The sequence below is a fragment of the Microplitis demolitor genome, chromosome 10 (assembly GCF_026212275.2).
Source record: "Microplitis demolitor isolate Queensland-Clemson2020A chromosome 10, iyMicDemo2.1a, whole genome shotgun sequence".
In the NCBI taxonomy this organism is placed as follows: domain Eukaryota; kingdom Metazoa; phylum Arthropoda; class Insecta; order Hymenoptera; family Braconidae; genus Microplitis; species Microplitis demolitor.
The window spans coordinates 3,362,643-3,380,145 of NC_068554.1; the positions used below are offsets into that span (position 1 = coordinate 3,362,643).

At 30.3% G+C, this 17,503-nt stretch overlaps 4 protein-coding genes across 8 annotated transcripts; 2 read left to right on the forward strand and 2 right to left on the reverse strand.

Annotated features, from left to right (window-relative positions):
* Window positions 1–178: 178 nt before the first annotated feature.
* LOC103569948 (uncharacterized) lies at window positions 179–2,765 on the reverse strand. The gene is made up of 8 exons (XM_008547510.3): window positions 2,756–2,765; window positions 2,466–2,632; window positions 2,002–2,374; window positions 1,636–1,696; window positions 1,381–1,567; window positions 1,228–1,309; window positions 939–1,161; window positions 179–839 (listed from the first exon to the last, which is right to left on the reverse strand). The coding sequence occupies exons 1-8, from the start codon at window positions 2,763–2,765 to the stop codon at window positions 536–538; spliced, it is 1,407 nt and encodes a 468-aa protein (XP_008545732.2). The 3' UTR covers window positions 179–535.
* Window positions 2,766–3,123: 358 nt separating this feature from the next.
* Window positions 3,124–5,684, forward strand: LOC103569944 (uncharacterized). Of its 2 annotated transcripts, none has more exons than XM_008547505.2 (4): window positions 3,124–3,487; window positions 3,766–3,797; window positions 3,897–4,145; window positions 5,462–5,684. In XM_008547505.2, exons 1-4 carry the CDS (start codon window positions 3,484–3,486, stop codon window positions 5,570–5,572), a joined length of 396 nt encoding a protein of 131 aa, XP_008545727.1. In that variant the 5' UTR covers window positions 3,124–3,483; the 3' UTR covers window positions 5,573–5,684. The 2 variants fall into 2 exon arrangements, with proteins under 2 accessions (XP_008545727.1, XP_008545728.1); XM_008547506.3 differs by lacking the exon at window positions 5,462–5,684 and adding an exon at window positions 4,321–4,929 and having other exon boundaries at window positions 3,144–3,487.
* Window positions 5,685–5,824: 140 nt separating this feature from the next.
* On the reverse strand, window positions 5,825–14,903 carry LOC103570056 (uncharacterized). 4 transcript variants are annotated; one of them, XM_053742376.1, is made up of 5 exons: window positions 14,725–14,903; window positions 7,949–9,674; window positions 7,739–7,881; window positions 7,456–7,655; window positions 5,825–7,390 (listed from the first exon to the last, which is right to left on the reverse strand). In XM_053742376.1, exons 2-5 carry the CDS (start codon window positions 9,665–9,667, stop codon window positions 5,832–5,834), a joined length of 3,621 nt encoding a protein of 1,206 aa, XP_053598351.1. In that variant the 5' UTR covers window positions 9,668–9,674; window positions 14,725–14,903; the 3' UTR covers window positions 5,825–5,831. The 4 variants fall into 4 exon arrangements, with proteins under 4 accessions (XP_053598351.1, XP_053598353.1, XP_053598350.1 ...); XM_053742378.1 differs by lacking the exon at window positions 14,725–14,903 and adding an exon at window positions 14,214–14,259; XM_053742375.1 differs by lacking the exon at window positions 14,725–14,903 and adding an exon at window positions 13,392–13,480.
* On the forward strand, window positions 12,854–14,707 carry LOC103569943 (pickpocket protein 28). The gene is made up of 6 exons (XM_008547504.3): window positions 12,854–13,180; window positions 13,254–13,726; window positions 13,798–13,921; window positions 13,995–14,120; window positions 14,225–14,316; window positions 14,414–14,707. Exons 1-6 carry the CDS (start codon window positions 13,053–13,055, stop codon window positions 14,593–14,595), a joined length of 1,125 nt encoding a protein of 374 aa, XP_008545726.2. The 5' UTR covers window positions 12,854–13,052; the 3' UTR covers window positions 14,596–14,707.
* Window positions 14,904–17,503: the final 2,600 nt, after the last annotated feature.

Below are 17,503 nucleotides of genomic sequence, written 5' to 3' on the forward strand. Positions count from 1 at the left end.
TGTTGCTGCAAGTCACTAACGCGGATGATAAAAACACTCTACTCGTCCCGACGTATCGCGGAGCACTGGGATCAGTGTCCCAGCCCGACTATCAAGCTCTCCCTTGTGCTGTTCGCGTATACGCGTTCTAGGTTCTTGCCAGATGGCACTACCCCTGCGCGTTCCATTTATCATTTTCCTCCCAGCTCTTTAAGTATTTTCAACATTTCCTTTCCCTTAAGCCCCCCTTTTTTCTCTCTTACTTCTTTTACTCTCGCTTTCTTAATGTACCAGTCAATTTAAATATCTATATATACAGATAAGAATTTCCCGAGGAATTTCACAGACTAAATTATTTTTATTTTTATTTTTATTTATAATAATTTAAGTTTACGAGGGTGAGGATTTAGAGTTATCGGAAAAGTTACTTCTTTCCGTAGTAGACATAACTGAATCCTGTAAATTAAAGGGTATTTACTTTTTATCTTTTATCTTCTATTCTATTAAATTAGTCACTACTTCTACTCCTACTTCTACTTCTAGTAGAATCATTGGATTAATTTACCGTATCGGGATATTTAATTGGGGCACTTTTAGCTGTTGGTTTTTCAATAGGAATAAAATCAATATTGTTATTTCTTTCATTAATTTCCTTTGTCACGTAATTTCCGTATTCCATTTCACCAATAAATTTTTCTTCCTTTTCTACCTCTGCTTCTTTATCTATTAAATTTTTACTACTACACGAGCAATTTAAATCTGATTTTTTCTTATTCCATGGCCACGTAAAATATCTTGCGCCTCGTCCAGAAGAAACCTCTTGATTTATACACTTGGCATTTTTGTATACCACAGAAACGCTGAAAAAAATTATAAACATTAATAACATGGGAGAAAAAATAATAACAATAATTCTTCAGCAGATAAAATAAATGAATTAACAACAAAAAAATTCTTACGGTGCGCCGCAGTGGTAACTGACGTACTGTTTTCTACGACAACACACTACACAGATACCGAGTAACAGCCAAAAGAGTACTCCAATTAGTAACGGAATTAAAATATGTCCCCACTTAGTCCACACTGATTTATTTGATTCATTTGGCGCGCATGTTGACGAGGGATTAATTGCTCCTACTATTGGACTGTCATCTTCATCTTCGATTTTACTCGGATCAGTTTCTAAACAATTTAAATTAATATGATTCATTTAAATCAATCAAATCTGCAATTACTAATTTTAATTACTTGACATCTCAAGACTTGTTATCACACGCAGAATTCCGCCAAATGCCGGGTACCATTTATCATCTTCCAGATGTCCAATTACCTAATAAATTAAATTACATTTTTACAACTATCAATATTTAATTTAAAAAATATAGATGTATATTAAGTTACAGCGTGATTCAACCAATCTTCAAGTTGCTCAACAAATTTATTGATATTGCCTTTGGTAACTCCTCCTCTTTTCTCTCGTGAAGATGACATACAACTGTAACCAACCTCGTAGTATTTTAACAGAATAAATGCCGAGCTCTCGGTATAAAGAGAGTAAAGACTTTCATTTTCAAATGGCAATGCTATACTGGTCAATGGATTATCATTATCATCAATATTATTATCGTTATTTATTTTTTGTATCAATTCATTTACCTGTTGGGATTTTTATTGTCATCTAGAAAAGGCATCGGCAGTACGACGGTTCCTTTATCATCTACAAAATTAAATAATAATAATAATAAATATGTACTTATAAATAGTAAACTATAAAAAATTTTCGGAGTGAACGTGGATTAAATCCAGAGTGAATGCGGAGCGGATGGCTGTGTATTTATTTAATCCCTTTGAGTGAAATTCATTTCCAAGGGGAGTTTATTTTAATATTTAAACTCAAAATGGAGTGAATGAGGATTTTTTTTATCAAACTCCAGACCTCTGAGTGACGAAATAAATTCGAATATAAATAAAATCATTTATTGCTCCGAATTCACTCCCAATTTTTATTGTATATTAATTTACCAGGGTATAAAATTAAATTTGAACAAGCTTGAGAATCAGCTTCTGTTGAAACAGGATCCCCTTTAAATTTTATTTCATTATTTTTAGGCTTCACCCAACCAATTCCATTGCTATGCAAGAAGACTTTCAACTCATCGTACAAATCAAATAATTTTTTAGCATCATGATATTGGATATTACCAGCGTAATAAGATTTTTTTGTTACTGGAAGAATATAAACGTGAAGATAACCCGCCATGGTGTCAGCCAACGCTCGCATCATCAAGTGTCTAGTTCTATCTGTCGCTAATTTTCTAATAACTTCCAAACAAACGTCCATGTACTCCATTATCAATCCGATGTACTCATTATTTTCAGGATCAATCATCCCAACCTATTTAAATTATCAAACATATTTACTTATATACAGTTACAGCAAAAAAAAATAAAATAAAAAAACTTGTCAAACTTTTGACATAACGAACCTCAGGTAAGACATCCTGGAAGACATGCCGGCTAATCAATAACGTCAATTGCTCATTGTTCCAACATTTTCTCTTAAGGTCGCTCTTATCAAACAGGACACTTCCGACATTCTGACCATTGTCATTATTGACTACTCTACTGGAGGATCGAGGTTTATTCACTAATCCTTATAAATTATTTATGTTTTAAACAGTCTTTTAATCAATTAATATCAATACCTATATTTATTCAGACTCAAGGGGTTCGTGAACGTGACGATAAAAAGAAAATTAATTAAAGCTGCTTTTACGTTGACGCATTTTATCATTTTTTAACTTCCATTAAATTAACTCGATTGAAGTTCATTCTTTAACGACAACTAAATAAAAAAAAACGTTTACACTTCTTTTTTTACTTTAATCTGCCGTGATATTCATGTTTCTCGTCTCATTGCCTATTACGGTCTCATTCGAATCTCAATTCATGTGATACAATATGAACATCTTCAACTACGATGCATGAAGAAAACCCACATGACACCTACAGCCTACATCTCTTCCTCTGCTTACCATAAATGTTTTTTTATTCTGTCATTAAAAAGTGAGTCACTTTTTTTTTTATTATTATTTGAATCTCACTGAGAAGTTTTTTATTTTTAGCTCAGTAAAAGGCAACAATTTTTTAATGGGCATTCTATTGAAGTATTTGAATTTAAAATAGAGTGGAAATTGTATCAAGGCGACGGTATTAGATATTTTTTATCTCATATCGCGTTTTATTGTAAAATATTTGTTATATATCTCGGTTGTAATAACTTTTAAACTGGTAACGGCACCTTTCTCCCACTTATTTTTCGTGCCCGCTGCACAAGGACGCGATCGCTGGATTCAAGTCAAGTCTCAGACACACACAGACTCTTTAAGTTACCAGGTGATTGCAGGTGTGATACTCAGTATTCAAAACTTATCATTTCCTTAAAAAACTTTTTTTTTAATACCAATTTCCGGTCCGTATCAACGGATACATTTTTCCGAAGAGATGGGTAAGTTTTAATTGGATTGCTCTTTTAAATTCAAAAATTTAAAAAGACACACTAAAAATACTATATACATTTAATATAATATGTGAACTGTGAGCCAGTTAAAAAGTTATAAAATCATAACTTTCTTTTCACATCCGCTTATTATTTTTTTTACAAGATTTTTCTTTAATTTATTGAGTTAAATAAATCAAGATGGCTGATAATTTTTAAAAATTGATTTTTTTTAATTAGTAATTTAATTTATTTGTTTGTTTGTTTGTTGGTTGAAAAATAAACAGGTGTTCGAGTACTTGCTGCAATTGTTCTTATCGTAAGTACAATTAAAAATTTTAATTACTTTGTTGTTTATTTAAAAGTGCGTTACGAAATCTGAATAATTTAAAAAAAATTGTGTAATTGTTTTCTAAAGAGTATAATTGTTGCCGTAAATGCTGGGGATATGATGAGAAAAAGTATTGTATTTGATAAAAATACACCTGATGTATTTTATTGCCCGCAACACAAACCCGCGGGATTTGAAAAAATGATTGTCAAAGCAAAACCACTGTCAAGATTATGCCAATTTGAAGGCGGGCCCATTCCTGAAGACTATAAAAGTGATTGCTATAATGACGTTGACGAAACAGAGTACGCTTGTAAAGAGAAGTACAGAATTATGGTGAGTAATTTGTAGTATAAATATAAATATATATATTAAGAGGTGGTAATTTGAATATAAATAATTTTAATAATTAAAAAAAAGATGGAGGATAAAAAACAGCAGACGTGATCCAGCTTAAGATTTATTATTGCAATTGCTTGTAATAACTGATGGTGTTGGTTTTGAATTTCAGAAACGACTGAAAAAAATGGAAAAAGAAAACGAGCCGATCGACAACGAGTACACCGACAAATAGATGAATATTCATGACGCTATATACTGCTATTCATCGTCATCTATATACGGGATAACACGATACATTATACACTAAAGCTAAAGCTAATGGGCAAATCATCCAAACTAATAATTACGCGTATATATATATCACGCTAATTACTACTATTATTGATGATACTCAAGTTAGAAGACAGTAAAAAATTTTTGGTTTTTTTTCGACAAATTCATTGAGAAAAAATAACTTATAGAAATATTTTAGTTTTTTCTTATAAGAAATTTTAAATCTGAAATATTTTTAATAAAAAAATTTAATGGCTTCATTTAAAATCATTTTTTAATTTGAATTTTCTTCTGTCTCTTGCAATTTTTTAAAATATTTTTTTTATCATTTGTCATTTTGAAAAAAAATTTAAAAATTACTAAACGTCAGATAATTTGAGTATCATCTAATATTGAATGATTAATTAATTAATTAATTAATTAATAATAAATTAACATACAGTTATATCTACAAGTATAGAAAGGTTTTACAATAATTTTTTTAAAACTAAACGGTTATCAAACTGATTACTCAATTATATTTTAATAATCTAAATCTGATATCAATAATTACAATCACTAATATTAATTACAATATCTTATTATAATTTATAAAAAAAAAAGCTTTATAATTAACGCAGTAACAATTAAAATTTATTAATCATTGCCAATGTCCATATTATTTATAATTGTACGTATACCTGGGTAATTAGATTTTTAAAACTCATTAGTAATTTTATGAATTCATGCACAAAACAGTTCAAATAAATAATTTTTTAATTTTTAAATCAAATGGAATTTTAATTTATGGATTCTATCACATGGTACGTAATCGGTTTAAGATTTATTAAATAATTTACAAATTTATTCATCATGAAATTTGTGATGTATTTTTAGTGATGATTTTATAATTAATAGTTTAACTATATGATAATAAATAATATTAATTTCGTCAGCTTAAAATTAGAATTTAATTGCCAAAAATTTTGATATATTAATATAACTAAAATATTCTTATGAATATATATATGTCTACATATATATATGTTTTTTTTTAGATGCGCCTTCACCCACCTAACAGCGATACCCCATACAATGGTACCAGATTATCAAAATTTATAGATTCAAAGGACACTAATTATAAAAAAAATAATAAAATCACAAAGTGATTTATGAAATTTAAAAACAATAAACCTTTAGCTAATTATAAATTATAGTTAATTATAAATATTACATAAACTTGTGAATAATATATAAATTTATCGATTATGATAATAATATTAATATTTACACATTATATTTATGTATAGACAAGTTGCGTAATTAAAAATATGTATACATAATTTATTATAATTATAAAAATAATAATCGTAAACGGTGAATAAATTTAATATATATATTTTTTATAAAATATTTTAATAACTATAACTATAGTATTAGCTTACCACCATTGGAAGCCCGTATCTGTGCAACCTGTTCAGGAGTGAGTATTAATTTGCTGCCATTGGGAAGTGCGAGTGCGTAATGGCTTCCGGTTTCATTGACAACGACGACAAGTTGGGTTGCCGAAATCGGAGATGTTTTAGCTGGTGACTTAGGTTTAACGGGAGTAATTGATATACCGCCTTGATTCATGCGCTCAATAATTTGCGGTGTCAGTCCGCTTTTATTCGTTACCTGACCGGGAGCAGAAGCTTTTGGAGCAGCAGTATTGCTATTATTATTTCTATTAATAACTTTCTTTTGCATCACTGCATTATTTTTTTGTCCTTGTTTCTGTGGAGTTGTCGCAGTAGCTGTAGGTTTTTCAGTGATGATCATTTCTATTTCATCGTCACTGTCGCTGAGGACAATCAGTGATGTGGTCTTAGTTTTAGGTTGATTTGTCTTTTGCATCATAGGTCGTGGTTGGTTGGCTCTAGGTTGCTGATGGCTGTTGGGAATCCGCGGGCCCATGATACGAGGTCGCGGTGCTGGTGCTACTGGACGATAATTAGGCCGGAAGGGTACAGTGCTTCTGATTACTGCGCCTTCAGGATGACGAGGACGGGGAGGAAGGTTGATTGGTCTGTTCTGGACAACACGAGGTAGTGATCGTTCCATACCTATTCTGATAGGTTGATTAATCATTGGTCCTTGGTACCGGGTGGAACACATTGGTGGCGCTCTCATCTGGTGATAAGGCATATAATTATTCTGCGGAGTCATGTAATTTTGATTCTGCTGGATCATCATATGCTGATTCATCTGTAGGTTTGAGGGCTCGCCGTACGGGTGGATGTGGTTCGACATTGGCGGATTGGGCATCAGATAACCTGGTGGATTGGGCATATAATATCCTGAGTGCATTGGTACTTGAGGAACGACTGAAATCATCGGAGATTGAGGGACGACTGATGGATTTTCCGGTGGCATAACCACGTAATTTACTGGTCCATTTCCTGTGTTTACTAATACATAATTTTGCTGCATCCCAGAGGGAACTGGGTCAGGTTGACTGTCTATTATTGGTCCTTCTTCCTTTATGTCCAGCACCGAATGAACGCTTTCAATTTTAATAGAAGTCAAAAGACCATTGTTATTGATTATTGGATCGGGAACTGGTGCCGGCGCGACAGGATCAGAGACCGGGTCCTTGGACTCTGGAGTCATCTCGGGCGTACTCATGTCAGCTCTTATATTTTGCATTCTACTGGCTGGTGGCTTTGACCGTTTGCTGGGTGATGATCGTTTGCGTTTTCGCTTGCGGCGACTAGGTAGGATCCAATCTTTATCAGAATCCGTCGCATCTGACTGCTCATTTGCTAGACGTGTTTTAGCGGGGATTTGGAGAGGCGAAGGTGTGATGTGAATTCCAGTTGCTGGATCAACGGACTCAAACCCTACCCAGTCTTCATAGTTACTTGACCCACTGTCTGAATCAGATGAAAAAGGTTCAATGTATGAAGAAACTCCTCTTGCTCTTAATACTCTTCTTGTCTCAGGCTCTGTAATTGTAATTAGACAATAAAAGATTATTTTTTTAAATTAGTAATGATTTAAAAAAAAATACCATCTCTTGTATCGTTATCTGATTCGTCTTTATCGCTTTCTTCTTTTATTTTAGTTTTATCTTTTTCAATATCCTCGTCTTGTAGCAGCCGCTGGAGTATCGTATCGCTGTATGAGAGCAGAGGACAACCTTGAGAACCGAGTACCCATGAATTGGAAGTACGAGTGCCATCAATTAGAGAGTCGTCAAGCTCAGTTATTCTGTTAATGCGCAATAATAAAATATAAAAATTAATTTTAATTAATAAATAAATAAATTAATAATAATAGCAATAGTTTATTACCCTAGATCATAATTTTTCTTCTCACTCAGTAGCTTAGCTCTTGATGAAGCCGCTGATTCTTTAAGTACCGACTCCTTTGATTTAAGAGAGTCAAGTAATGCCTGCATCTTGCTAATTAAAAGCATCTCACATCTTACGGGTTGCTGAAAAAAATAACTCAACATTAAAAGCACAAGAGTAATTTTAAAAATATTTATTTCGTTAACTTACATGAGGTTTCAATGAATTCTGAATATAAAGATCAGAAATTAAATCCCTGAGAGAATCAATACTATCAGCAACAAGTTGAAACTTTGATCCCTTTAAATCCGCGAGAATATTTTTAAAGTTTTCCATGTTTTTCTTACAAGTCTCAACATTTCCAGTCTTACTATCGTCCTCAATTGCACTTTGACATAAATTGTCTTCCAGAGACTCATCATCATCCAGCTCTTGCTTGTTATCATCCTCATCTTTGAACTTAATTTCCTTACTCTCGTCTTCCGGAGCAGGATCTGCGGGATCGAGCGCTTGATTGTCAGGTTGATTATCGCCGTCAGCGTGCGTCTGGGTTTCGATCAACTTTTCATCGTCGCTCTTAGATCCCGTGCAATTGTTTTCTTTGCTCACACTCACGTTACTCGACAACATCTCATTTATTTTCTCATCGTCAGTCTTTGAGCTGCTGGACACGTCGTCTCGTACCGAACATTCATTTAGTTCGTCATCCACCGGGGGTTTATCGTCAATCCTCGTCATCGCTTCTTCAGTCTCGTTAGTTTCCTCTGGTTTTATTGGCTCATCTTCCGCTGGCGGCTCTACAGCCTCTTGTTCAACTGGTGTATCTTCTTTTGATAAATCAACTTTCTTATTTACATCTACATTTAACTCTACATTAGAATCATCATTCTTATTATTACTATCATTACTATTTATATTTACTTCTTTATTTTCATTTTCTTCTGCCATATTGTTATCATTTTCTTCTACCATATTGTTATCATTTTCTTCTATCATATTATTATCATTTTCTTCTATCATATTGTTATCATTACCATTACCATTATCATTATTTGTACTATTATTTATATTATCATTTACTTTTTTAATTGATACCGCGCGCTTTCTAGACCGCGTAGGCAAATTACCATTTTTCCACCGGTTTGTTCGTCTTCTTTCCCGGCGTTTTTTTCTCACTCGCGTTGTCTGAAGTTTAAATTTAGCTTTTACAGGCACTACATTCAAAAATACTTTATTATTCATACAGTGTTTGTATATTCTAAGATCATTGTCCAGGAAAATTGGAAAATATATATAACGCGTACCGTAACGGTCGCGACCCAGTAACTTTTCACTCTCACCATCCAAGTATCGATTAGACACTTCTTCTTGCAGAGATTTTTTCGAATGCATAAGAGTATCACAAACAGTTTTAAGAAGCCATACACGTTGTTTCAAATTAAATTCTTCAAAATCACGATCTCCAATTGTCGAAACTTCAGGAAATATTTCCCAAAATTCAGGCTCGACTCCGATTGCTTCAAATACTTTTACCGAGTCTTGGTCTTTACTTTGGTAAACTTTGTACCACTGAGCAACTTTGTGAGCTAGCAGATAATTTGTCCAGAATTCGTACGGCATCAGAGGTATTTTTTTGAGTTTTGACCGCGGCAAGGATGGACTCAAGAGACAAGTCATGATGCTCGATAACTGTTTTGAGACACGTGGTATCAAAAGCATTCGTTCCATTTCATACATCGACAAATGCTGAATGTGCAAGCTGGATTTTGCCAGACAGAGGAACTCATATATTTGTGGTATCTCCCACATTGTTGTGGCCGAATCTGGCAATCGATCAAGCAATTGCTCTGTTGGGTCCAAGTCTCCATCCTTGTCCTCTTTCTCTTCTTTCTCCTTTTTACATTTTGTCTTGTCAATCTCCTCTGACATTTTGAATCTGGAATAATAAACCACTTTATTTACTTTACACATTTACTTTGAAATATTGGAAAAAAAGGCGGGAAAAATAAATTTATTTTAAATTATAAATAATTCAAACGATAAAAAATAAATTAAAATTTAACTTTCAAAGGCTTAGTTATAATTTTAATTATAATTTACAAAAGTAATATCAATTTGAAATTTTTTGGAAGTTGTATTTTTAAGCCTAACACCTCATTTTCCATAAATATGAAGTAGATAATTAAAAATGTTTTTTTAATCGATTGATAAAGAAAAATGACGTGGACAAGCTTTTATCAGTTAGCATTTTATAAGATCAGTATAGATGCACGCAAAAAATAGTAACTGAACTATTGCTATTAAGTAAATGTTTAATGAGCAGTTTAATAATTTCTGATAGATGGAACTTGATCACGAACCAAATGAAAAATAAAGTAAACATTTTATTACACCACCTACGGACAGAACTTCGCAAAAAAAAAAATTTAATCGATCTCTACACAGAAAAAAATAATTTTTGGCGCAAGAAATTTCTTCTAGTTTTTTCTGTGTACATCTCGTGTAAAAAATTACTCTATTAAATAATTTCAATTAATTTCCTTACGTGACCTAACACATTGAATTCATAAAAATATAACATAAAAAAAAGTAAACATAACAATCATTTTTATGATCTATAGTAAACAAAACTTTTGGAATGTCATTTTATTTATAGTGTTTGTTATTGATAGTATGATAATGAGTAACAGAAAAATAAACAATAAAAATTAATTGACGCAAAAGTCAAGCTTTCAGGTTGCGTTAGGTCTAGTAACTGATGGAAAAAAACTGTTATCATTAACAGTGACTGTGTTAGTTACCGTCATCAAGGTCTAGTGCCGATGGAAAAATTTAAAAAGCTCTTGAAGTAAGCCCGTACTCGTAACATAAATTTGTTGAGCTTTACATTATAATATCACGCGACTCGTCAATTTTTTATGACGTTAATTGACAACAAATATTATCACAGATGATCACTCTGCTATTACTCTCCCAACACTGTCAATTATTTCGTCCACAATAAGTACATACTGTATTTACATATATTTATTATTAAATAGAATTTGTTATCGCGATTAAATGAAAGTTGATGCAAGTGAAGAAATAATCGCGACCTCACTCAGTGTCAGGTGTATTTTTTTACCCTCAGATAATCCAACTGCTCTTGCTCATGATTCAAATCCCCCGGGAGTTTTTAAAATAGATACGATGAGTTCGGAAATTTATATGAGAAAATCACGTAATTTTTCACAAGAGTTAACGGAAAATGATGAAACGTTTACACTTAATACTGTGCATTTACAAAATCCATACAAAGTTACTCAGCGTTTTGAAGGATTCAACGGCTCTCGTCTTAATGCATTGAAACTTCAACCAAATTCATTTCCAAAGGTAATGATATTAATTGTTATCAAATAATTATACCCATGTTTAATTACTTAATAACATAGACAGATTGCTGATGTCGACAAAAATGTTCCAGTCCGTAAAAATACATGGACGCGAGATGATGATAAAAATAATTCACTATCTCACAAAGATAAAATTCAAATGTGCTTCAGAAAAATAAAATTAAATTCATTCATTGAACAATATTGTTCCAATAGTACTCTACATGGTCTTCGTTATCTTGGAGATCCATGTGTGTCAATAATTGAAAAGTAATTTAAATTAAAATCATTCAATACAATTTATTATTATTTTAAATAATATTATTTTATTTAAATAAAGATTATTCTGGATCTGTGCATTCGCATGTGCTTTTCTCAGTGCAGCGTATTTTATATGGAATTTATATTCCAAGTGGTTATCATCACCGATTATTATCTCAATGAATCCTGAGCCAGTATCATTCGAAGAGTTTCCATTTCCCTCGGTTACAATCTGCAATATGAATAATGCAAAGAAGAGTGAAGCGGATCGCATTAATAATGGGTACCAATCACTATTGATTATTATTATCATTATTATTTATTATCTATGTTGTTAAGAAAATGAGGAAAATTTTCTTCCAGATATATCTGATAAAATTAGTTAATGTTTTCATGACAAACTCTTTTTTATTACCAAGTATTGATAAATAAATTTATCTATTATTTGAATTACATTTAAATTACGCGGGAAAAAAAAACGATTGTATTTTTTTTTAAAACGTATCAGATAATTTTGAGCAAACTTTTCTCTGAAATAAAAGCCTTGAACACAAAATGAAGACAGACCCGATGCTTTACTCTATGAACTAGTGGTGCACTTCTATTTTTTGATAAATTCAAGGATAGTACCGTTCATCCGCGAACAGAGAATTAAATGGAAACGCGTCTTAAATAAATTGATATTTTAATTATTCTGACAGTAAATATGACTGAAAATATACAACTATTATAAGGTAAGACCTAGTACCTGATCACTCCATGTATGTGTATATCTATATTTGATAAAATGTCGAATATATATACAAATACATGAGTGATCGAGTACTAGTTCCCTAATCGGGTAATCCCTAATCGAGTCTTACCTTATATGTAATTAAAAGAGAATAAGAAAAATCAACTCCTTCATGTCTTCTGATAATAAAAATTTAAAAATTTAATTTGCTATCAGTGAAAAGAAAATATTGTAGACTAATAAAAAAAAATTGACCATGTAGATTTTTTTTAGAACCTGATGATATAATCATCGAAATCAATAAGTTTGCGAGTTAATTGAGATTTGTCTTCTTGAATTGTGATGATAATAAAAGTACACATAAGATTCTAGAGTTAATTTCAGAGTAGAGACTTTAATAAACAGTCAAATTCAAATCATATTTTATAAATTTGACAGTCGGGTAGTCACGTAGTTGCTCATTAATTATTATTATTATTATTATTAGTTTCGTCGCTGTATTATTTTAAATCTAATAGATAATGGATGATAAATATTTTATAGAAACGATAGTCTGGATCAACTTTTGCTAGAAGATATTTGCAACTTCAGAAATACATCAGAGGTAAATGAAGTCTTTGGATCTGCTGATTGGAGCAACGTCCTGCGGTTTATGATAAATGTAATTTATATAATATTTTTTATTATAATCAACTTCCGTCTTAGCATCTGTCAGTTTCACTAGAAAATAATGTCATCTGATATTTAAAAGAATTTAGTGTAATTCTGTATGTATACTTTTGGCACACGGCTGTGATACCTAAATTGATACCATAATTTATTACTTGCTATCAAACGTATTGTTTGTATTCCCAGTGACCTATTACTGGCTTTTGTAAATAAAATAATAAATTAGTTGATAAAAATAAATAATTTAAATGTCTACAAGGTATCGCAACCCTGTAATGAGATGCTGCATCATTGCCAATGGCATGGAAACATCACGGAATGTGAAAGAATATTCAATCCAACGATGACAGACGAAGGAATGTGCTGTAACTTTAATTCAGTCCATCGGAATTTCATGTTCTACAATCCGTATGTTTATAAATTACTGAAAATTATTTAAATTCCGTAAGATACATTTGCTGATGATGTTTTGTATTTAAAGTCAAGAGTGGTCTGATCTCAACATAACATTTCCATACACTTCGATGGATTGGAAACCAGAAACTGGATACAATGACAGTGTGCATCCAGAAACTCAGCCATGGCGGCCTTATGGAGCTGGAAAATATTACGGACTTACTCTAGTTCTCGATACAGATGTACGAGAGTATTACTGCTCATCAACAGCCAGTGTAGGTTTCAAATTACTTCTTCATAATCCTGTGGAGACTCCAAAAATGGCTGATTTTGGTTTCGCGATCAGTCCTGGAGAAGAGACTCGTATTGTAATCACACCCCGTATCAACACAGCGAGTCTGTCTATTCTCGGTATTCCTCGGAAAAAAAGAAAGTGTTTTTTTAATACTGAACGTAAACTCAAGTACTATCGTACTTATACCCAGCGGAATTGTCTTCTAGAGTGCGAGGCAAATTTCACTCAAAAAATTTGCGACTGCGTGCAGTACTACATGCCAAGTAAATTATTTTCCCGTTTTAAAATATTATTATACATGATTAGTTTTTAATTTAATGGATTGTCTTTGCAGAGTCAGCAAATACTCCGATCTGTGGCAAAAAAGATGACCAGTGCGCTAATGATGCCAGACGACTAATGGAAAAAAAACTTTATGATGATGAAGCAGCTGCTGATAAGCTTAACGTTACTGAGATGTAATTTAAATAATAATTCATATCTAATCATTACGAAATATATTTTTGTTATTTTCTAAATTATTTTATTCAGCCCTAGCTGCAACTGCTGGCCAGGTTGCTTTGAAATAAATTACGAGTTCACGATGTCACATAGCGCACTCACATCGACATTTTACGTCGACGAATCGTTTATCAAACACAGTAAAAAATATTTCAAGTAAGTTGTCTAATTGATGTTCTGTAATTACTGGCTGATATTTAAGTTGTGATAAAACGTCACTGATAATTATAAATTCGTTTAAATTGTTACCTTGATTGCAGACAAAATATGGCAGTAGTTCATTTGTTTTTCGTTGATTCTCAATTTCCAAAGTATGTAAAAAGTGAACTGTTTGGATTTATTGAATTTTTATGTAAGTTGTCATAGTTGTCCTCATTAATTATATACTAATTAAGTTATTGATTACTTTCTTTAGCTGTCATTGTTACTCAATATTTTTTTTTTTACAGCAAACACCGGAGGTCTTCTTGGATTATTTATGGGGTTCAGTTTTCTTTCAGTTGTTGAAATTTTTTATTTTATAACTCTGAGATTTTGGTGCAGACTTCAGTGGATTGAGAGATCAAAAAATAATCATCTCCAACAAACCACTGACATACATCCAAAAATAGTTTATCCGTTTTCTCAATAAATTTATTATCCAGCACATTAATTATTAATAATAAATAATTATTCAAAATTTATGTTATTTAAATATATAACGCCGAAAAAAAAAATATTTTATTATAAATTACGAACTTGGTCTCTGGCTGTTACTTACCTTTTAATAAATTACAAGTCTAATCACCATGTAAAAAGCATTATTATTATTTTTTTTATTAAATACTAATAGAGTAATTAATTATTATGAGTTTTTGAAGACTTTGTAATGTTGATAACGTGATAAACATGTTTTTTAGTAACAATAAAAAAAATATGATTACTCGGTCACAATTTCTAGCGATCTGGTCTAAATTGCGACAGACGTCATCAGATGGCGCGCTTTTGCGAATTCGCGGGAATTATTTGAATTTTAATTGTCGTGATTTTTAATTTTTATTTTGAATGTTATGACAGCTTCAAACACGTATTTTAAATTTTCAAATTCTGTATTCATTAATTTAAATAATTATTGCCGCGGAAAGTGACGTAAGAAAGTCATTTGAAAATGTAAAAATTACTGAACGCTCATTGATAAAATTAATAGAAGGAAGATAAATAATATTGGATAATTGCTCTTTGAAAATAAGTAAAGCCCGAGTTATAGAACAGTACTTTAAAAATTAATAATTATTTTATTATCTAAAAATTATACGATCATACTAATCCATTTTTTTAAATTGTTTTTTTTTTATGTGTAAGCATTATTATACACATATTTATTTATCTCTACATATTGACAGTAGATAAATCTAAAACTACTTTATTTTTAATTTATGATTTTGTTATTTCTTCATACAAAATTCTAAACATAACACTAGATGTTTACATATAGAGCAGACTGTTTGACAATTATTCTATATTATTTATTTATTATTATTTAAATTTAAAGACCTTAGTGATTTGTCGACTCATTTACATTCGCCAAACATTTTTTTTAATGTAAATTAAAATTTATAATTACGTTAAATATTACAATGCAATTTAAAAATAAAGAAAAATAAACTTTTAAATTTATGCTGTACAATTTAGTTTTTTTTATGATAATTAATTTATAACAAAATCGATTTTTTTACCATCAACTGAGTGAATATATATTTATATTTATTTTGCAGAGTATGTATACAGTATAAATATTTTTGTCGTACAAATCGTATGTCTTGTGCAATTATTTAAATTTTTATCTAAATTTAAATTCTCACTCATTTTCAATTAATTTTTTTTTTTAAAGAAATAATTTGATAAAAGCACGATAACACGTGTACTGCTTGATTTTTAATTAACATATATTCACAACTGGCGAGAAAAAAAAATATATATGTATATGTATGTATATATATATATATATTTATATGTATATATATAAATATTAATTTACATTACTATTATCATATAATTATTATCATTAATTATTAATAGATGAAAGAATGTTTGATTCAGTATTGCAGAAAAAAATAATAAGTTGTTCTGATAAAACAAAAAAAACTTATTTTTAAATATAATATTGATAATGAATCGGTAGGTGAAATGTTGAGGAAGACATCAAGTAAACGTCCGCATGGAAATTTACATATATCTATAATTTATATTTTAAATTTATAACAATCACGATTTTCGGTGTTAAGGGGAGAAGGGATCTGAGATACAAAAAAATAAGGCTATTTTTGTGATTTTTTTTATCAGAGTACGTTCTTTATTCAAATTTTTGAAATTTGTGACATTATTAAGTATCATTCCAAGAATATTCTGCTAAATTTTCATAAAAAAAATATTGAAAAATAAGCCAATGGTAGTGGGGAGAGACATAAGTAGTTATTGAAAAAAAAATCCTTCGTTCAAATCTAAGATAAACTTATGTACCAAAAAAATCTTTTTGGTTTTTTGATTTCAAATGAAGCAGTCATGAGTTATCCTGCCTATAGCATGGAGACTTTTTTTTGTGACTCGTCTCTTCCCACTACCACTGGCTTATTTTTAAATATTTTTTAATGAAAATCTAGCAGAATATTCTTGAAATGATGCTTAATAGTGTCCCAAATTTTAATAATTTTAATAACGAACGTACTCTGAAAAAAAAAATCACAAAAATATGCTCTTTTTTTTTATCTCAGACCCATTTCCCCCCTTAAATAAAAGAATGGTCTTCAAGTTAGTAGACAATTAACAATTTTCCGATTTTTTTTCAATAAATCAATTACAAAAAATTAAAAAAATGCACATGTAGAAAAAAACTATAGTTGCAATTTTAAAAAATATTTTATTTTTATAATTTATGACTGAAAAAATAATTAGACGTCGGCTAACTTCAGTATCATAATAAAATAAAAATGTAACTGTTAAAATAATTATTAATTTAATTAATAATATAAATCTTCAACCTACCGATTACGTAATAATACATAAATTATACTAATTATTTGTTTATTTAAAATTTTATTTTTTGTTCAATTTAATAATTAAAAATGAAATTACAGTATTTATATAATTAATCATAACAACTAAGAATGCGCCCTTTCTCAGCCTCGTAAACTCCACTTTGCTGCTTCAGGTGCTCACCAAAATTGTAATAATTGTTTCAATTATTTAAATATATCTATAATAAAGACAAAGATAAATCTAGAGAATACTAATAATAATAATTAATGATTAGTTAATTAATTAATTATAATAAAATCTATCTAATCTAAACCGAAATACTGTAGCAGGTTTTACCATACGTAGTAAAAGGATTGACATAAAGTGTAATTAATTTTTCTTCTTTAAAATTTACAAATCAACAGACAATCTAAAAATAGTACTTCTTTTCATACGTTTATAAATTTAAAATAAAATAATTAAGCGAGTACATCAAGTGTTATTAATGAAACGAGCAAAGTTATAAGAGTTATATTATTTAAGAA

What these genes read in the sequence shown, in the direction of transcription:
- LOC103569948 (XM_008547510.3), bottom strand. An exon ending in TCCAGGATGTCTTACCTGAG is followed by an intron (nt 2,375 to 2,465) that starts GTTCGTTATGTC and finishes TAATTTAAATAG; the next exon opens with GTTGGGATGATTGATCCTGA. An exon ending in AAGATTGGTTGAATCACGCT is followed by an intron (nt 1,310 to 1,380) that starts GTAACTTAATAT and finishes TTAATTTATTAG; the next exon opens with GTAATTGGACATCTGGAAGA.
- LOC103569944 (XM_008547505.2), top strand. An exon ending in TTGCTGCAATTGTTCTTATC is followed by an intron (nt 3,798 to 3,896) that starts GTAAGTACAATT and finishes TGTTTTCTAAAG; the next exon opens with AGTATAATTGTTGCCGTAAA. An exon ending in AAGAGAAGTACAGAATTATG is followed by an intron (nt 4,146 to 5,461) that starts GTGAGTAATTTG and finishes GTTTTTTTTTAG; the next exon opens with ATGCGCCTTCACCCACCTAA.
- LOC103569943 (XM_008547504.3), top strand. Translation starts at nt 13,053, where the DNA reads ATGCTGCATCATTGCCAATGGCATGGAAACATCACGGAATGTGAAAGA. An exon ending in AATTTCATGTTCTACAATCC is followed by an intron (nt 13,181 to 13,253) that starts GTATGTTTATAA and finishes TTGTATTTAAAG; the next exon opens with TCAAGAGTGGTCTGATCTCA. An exon ending in TGGATTTATTGAATTTTTAT is followed by an intron (nt 14,317 to 14,413) that starts GTAAGTTGTCAT and finishes TTTTTTTTACAG; the next exon opens with CAAACACCGGAGGTCTTCTT.
- LOC103570056 (XM_053742375.1), bottom strand. Translation starts at nt 13,432, where the DNA reads ATGAGCAGTAATACTCTCGTACATCTGTATCGAGAACTAGA. An exon ending in AAGAAAAATTATGATCTAGG is followed by an intron (nt 7,656 to 7,738) that starts GTAATAAACTAT and finishes GCGCATTAACAG; the next exon opens with AATAACTGAGCTTGACGACT. An exon ending in AGATAACGATACAAGAGATG is followed by an intron (nt 7,391 to 7,455) that starts GTATTTTTTTTT and finishes TTACAATTACAG; the next exon opens with AGCCTGAGACAAGAAGAGTA.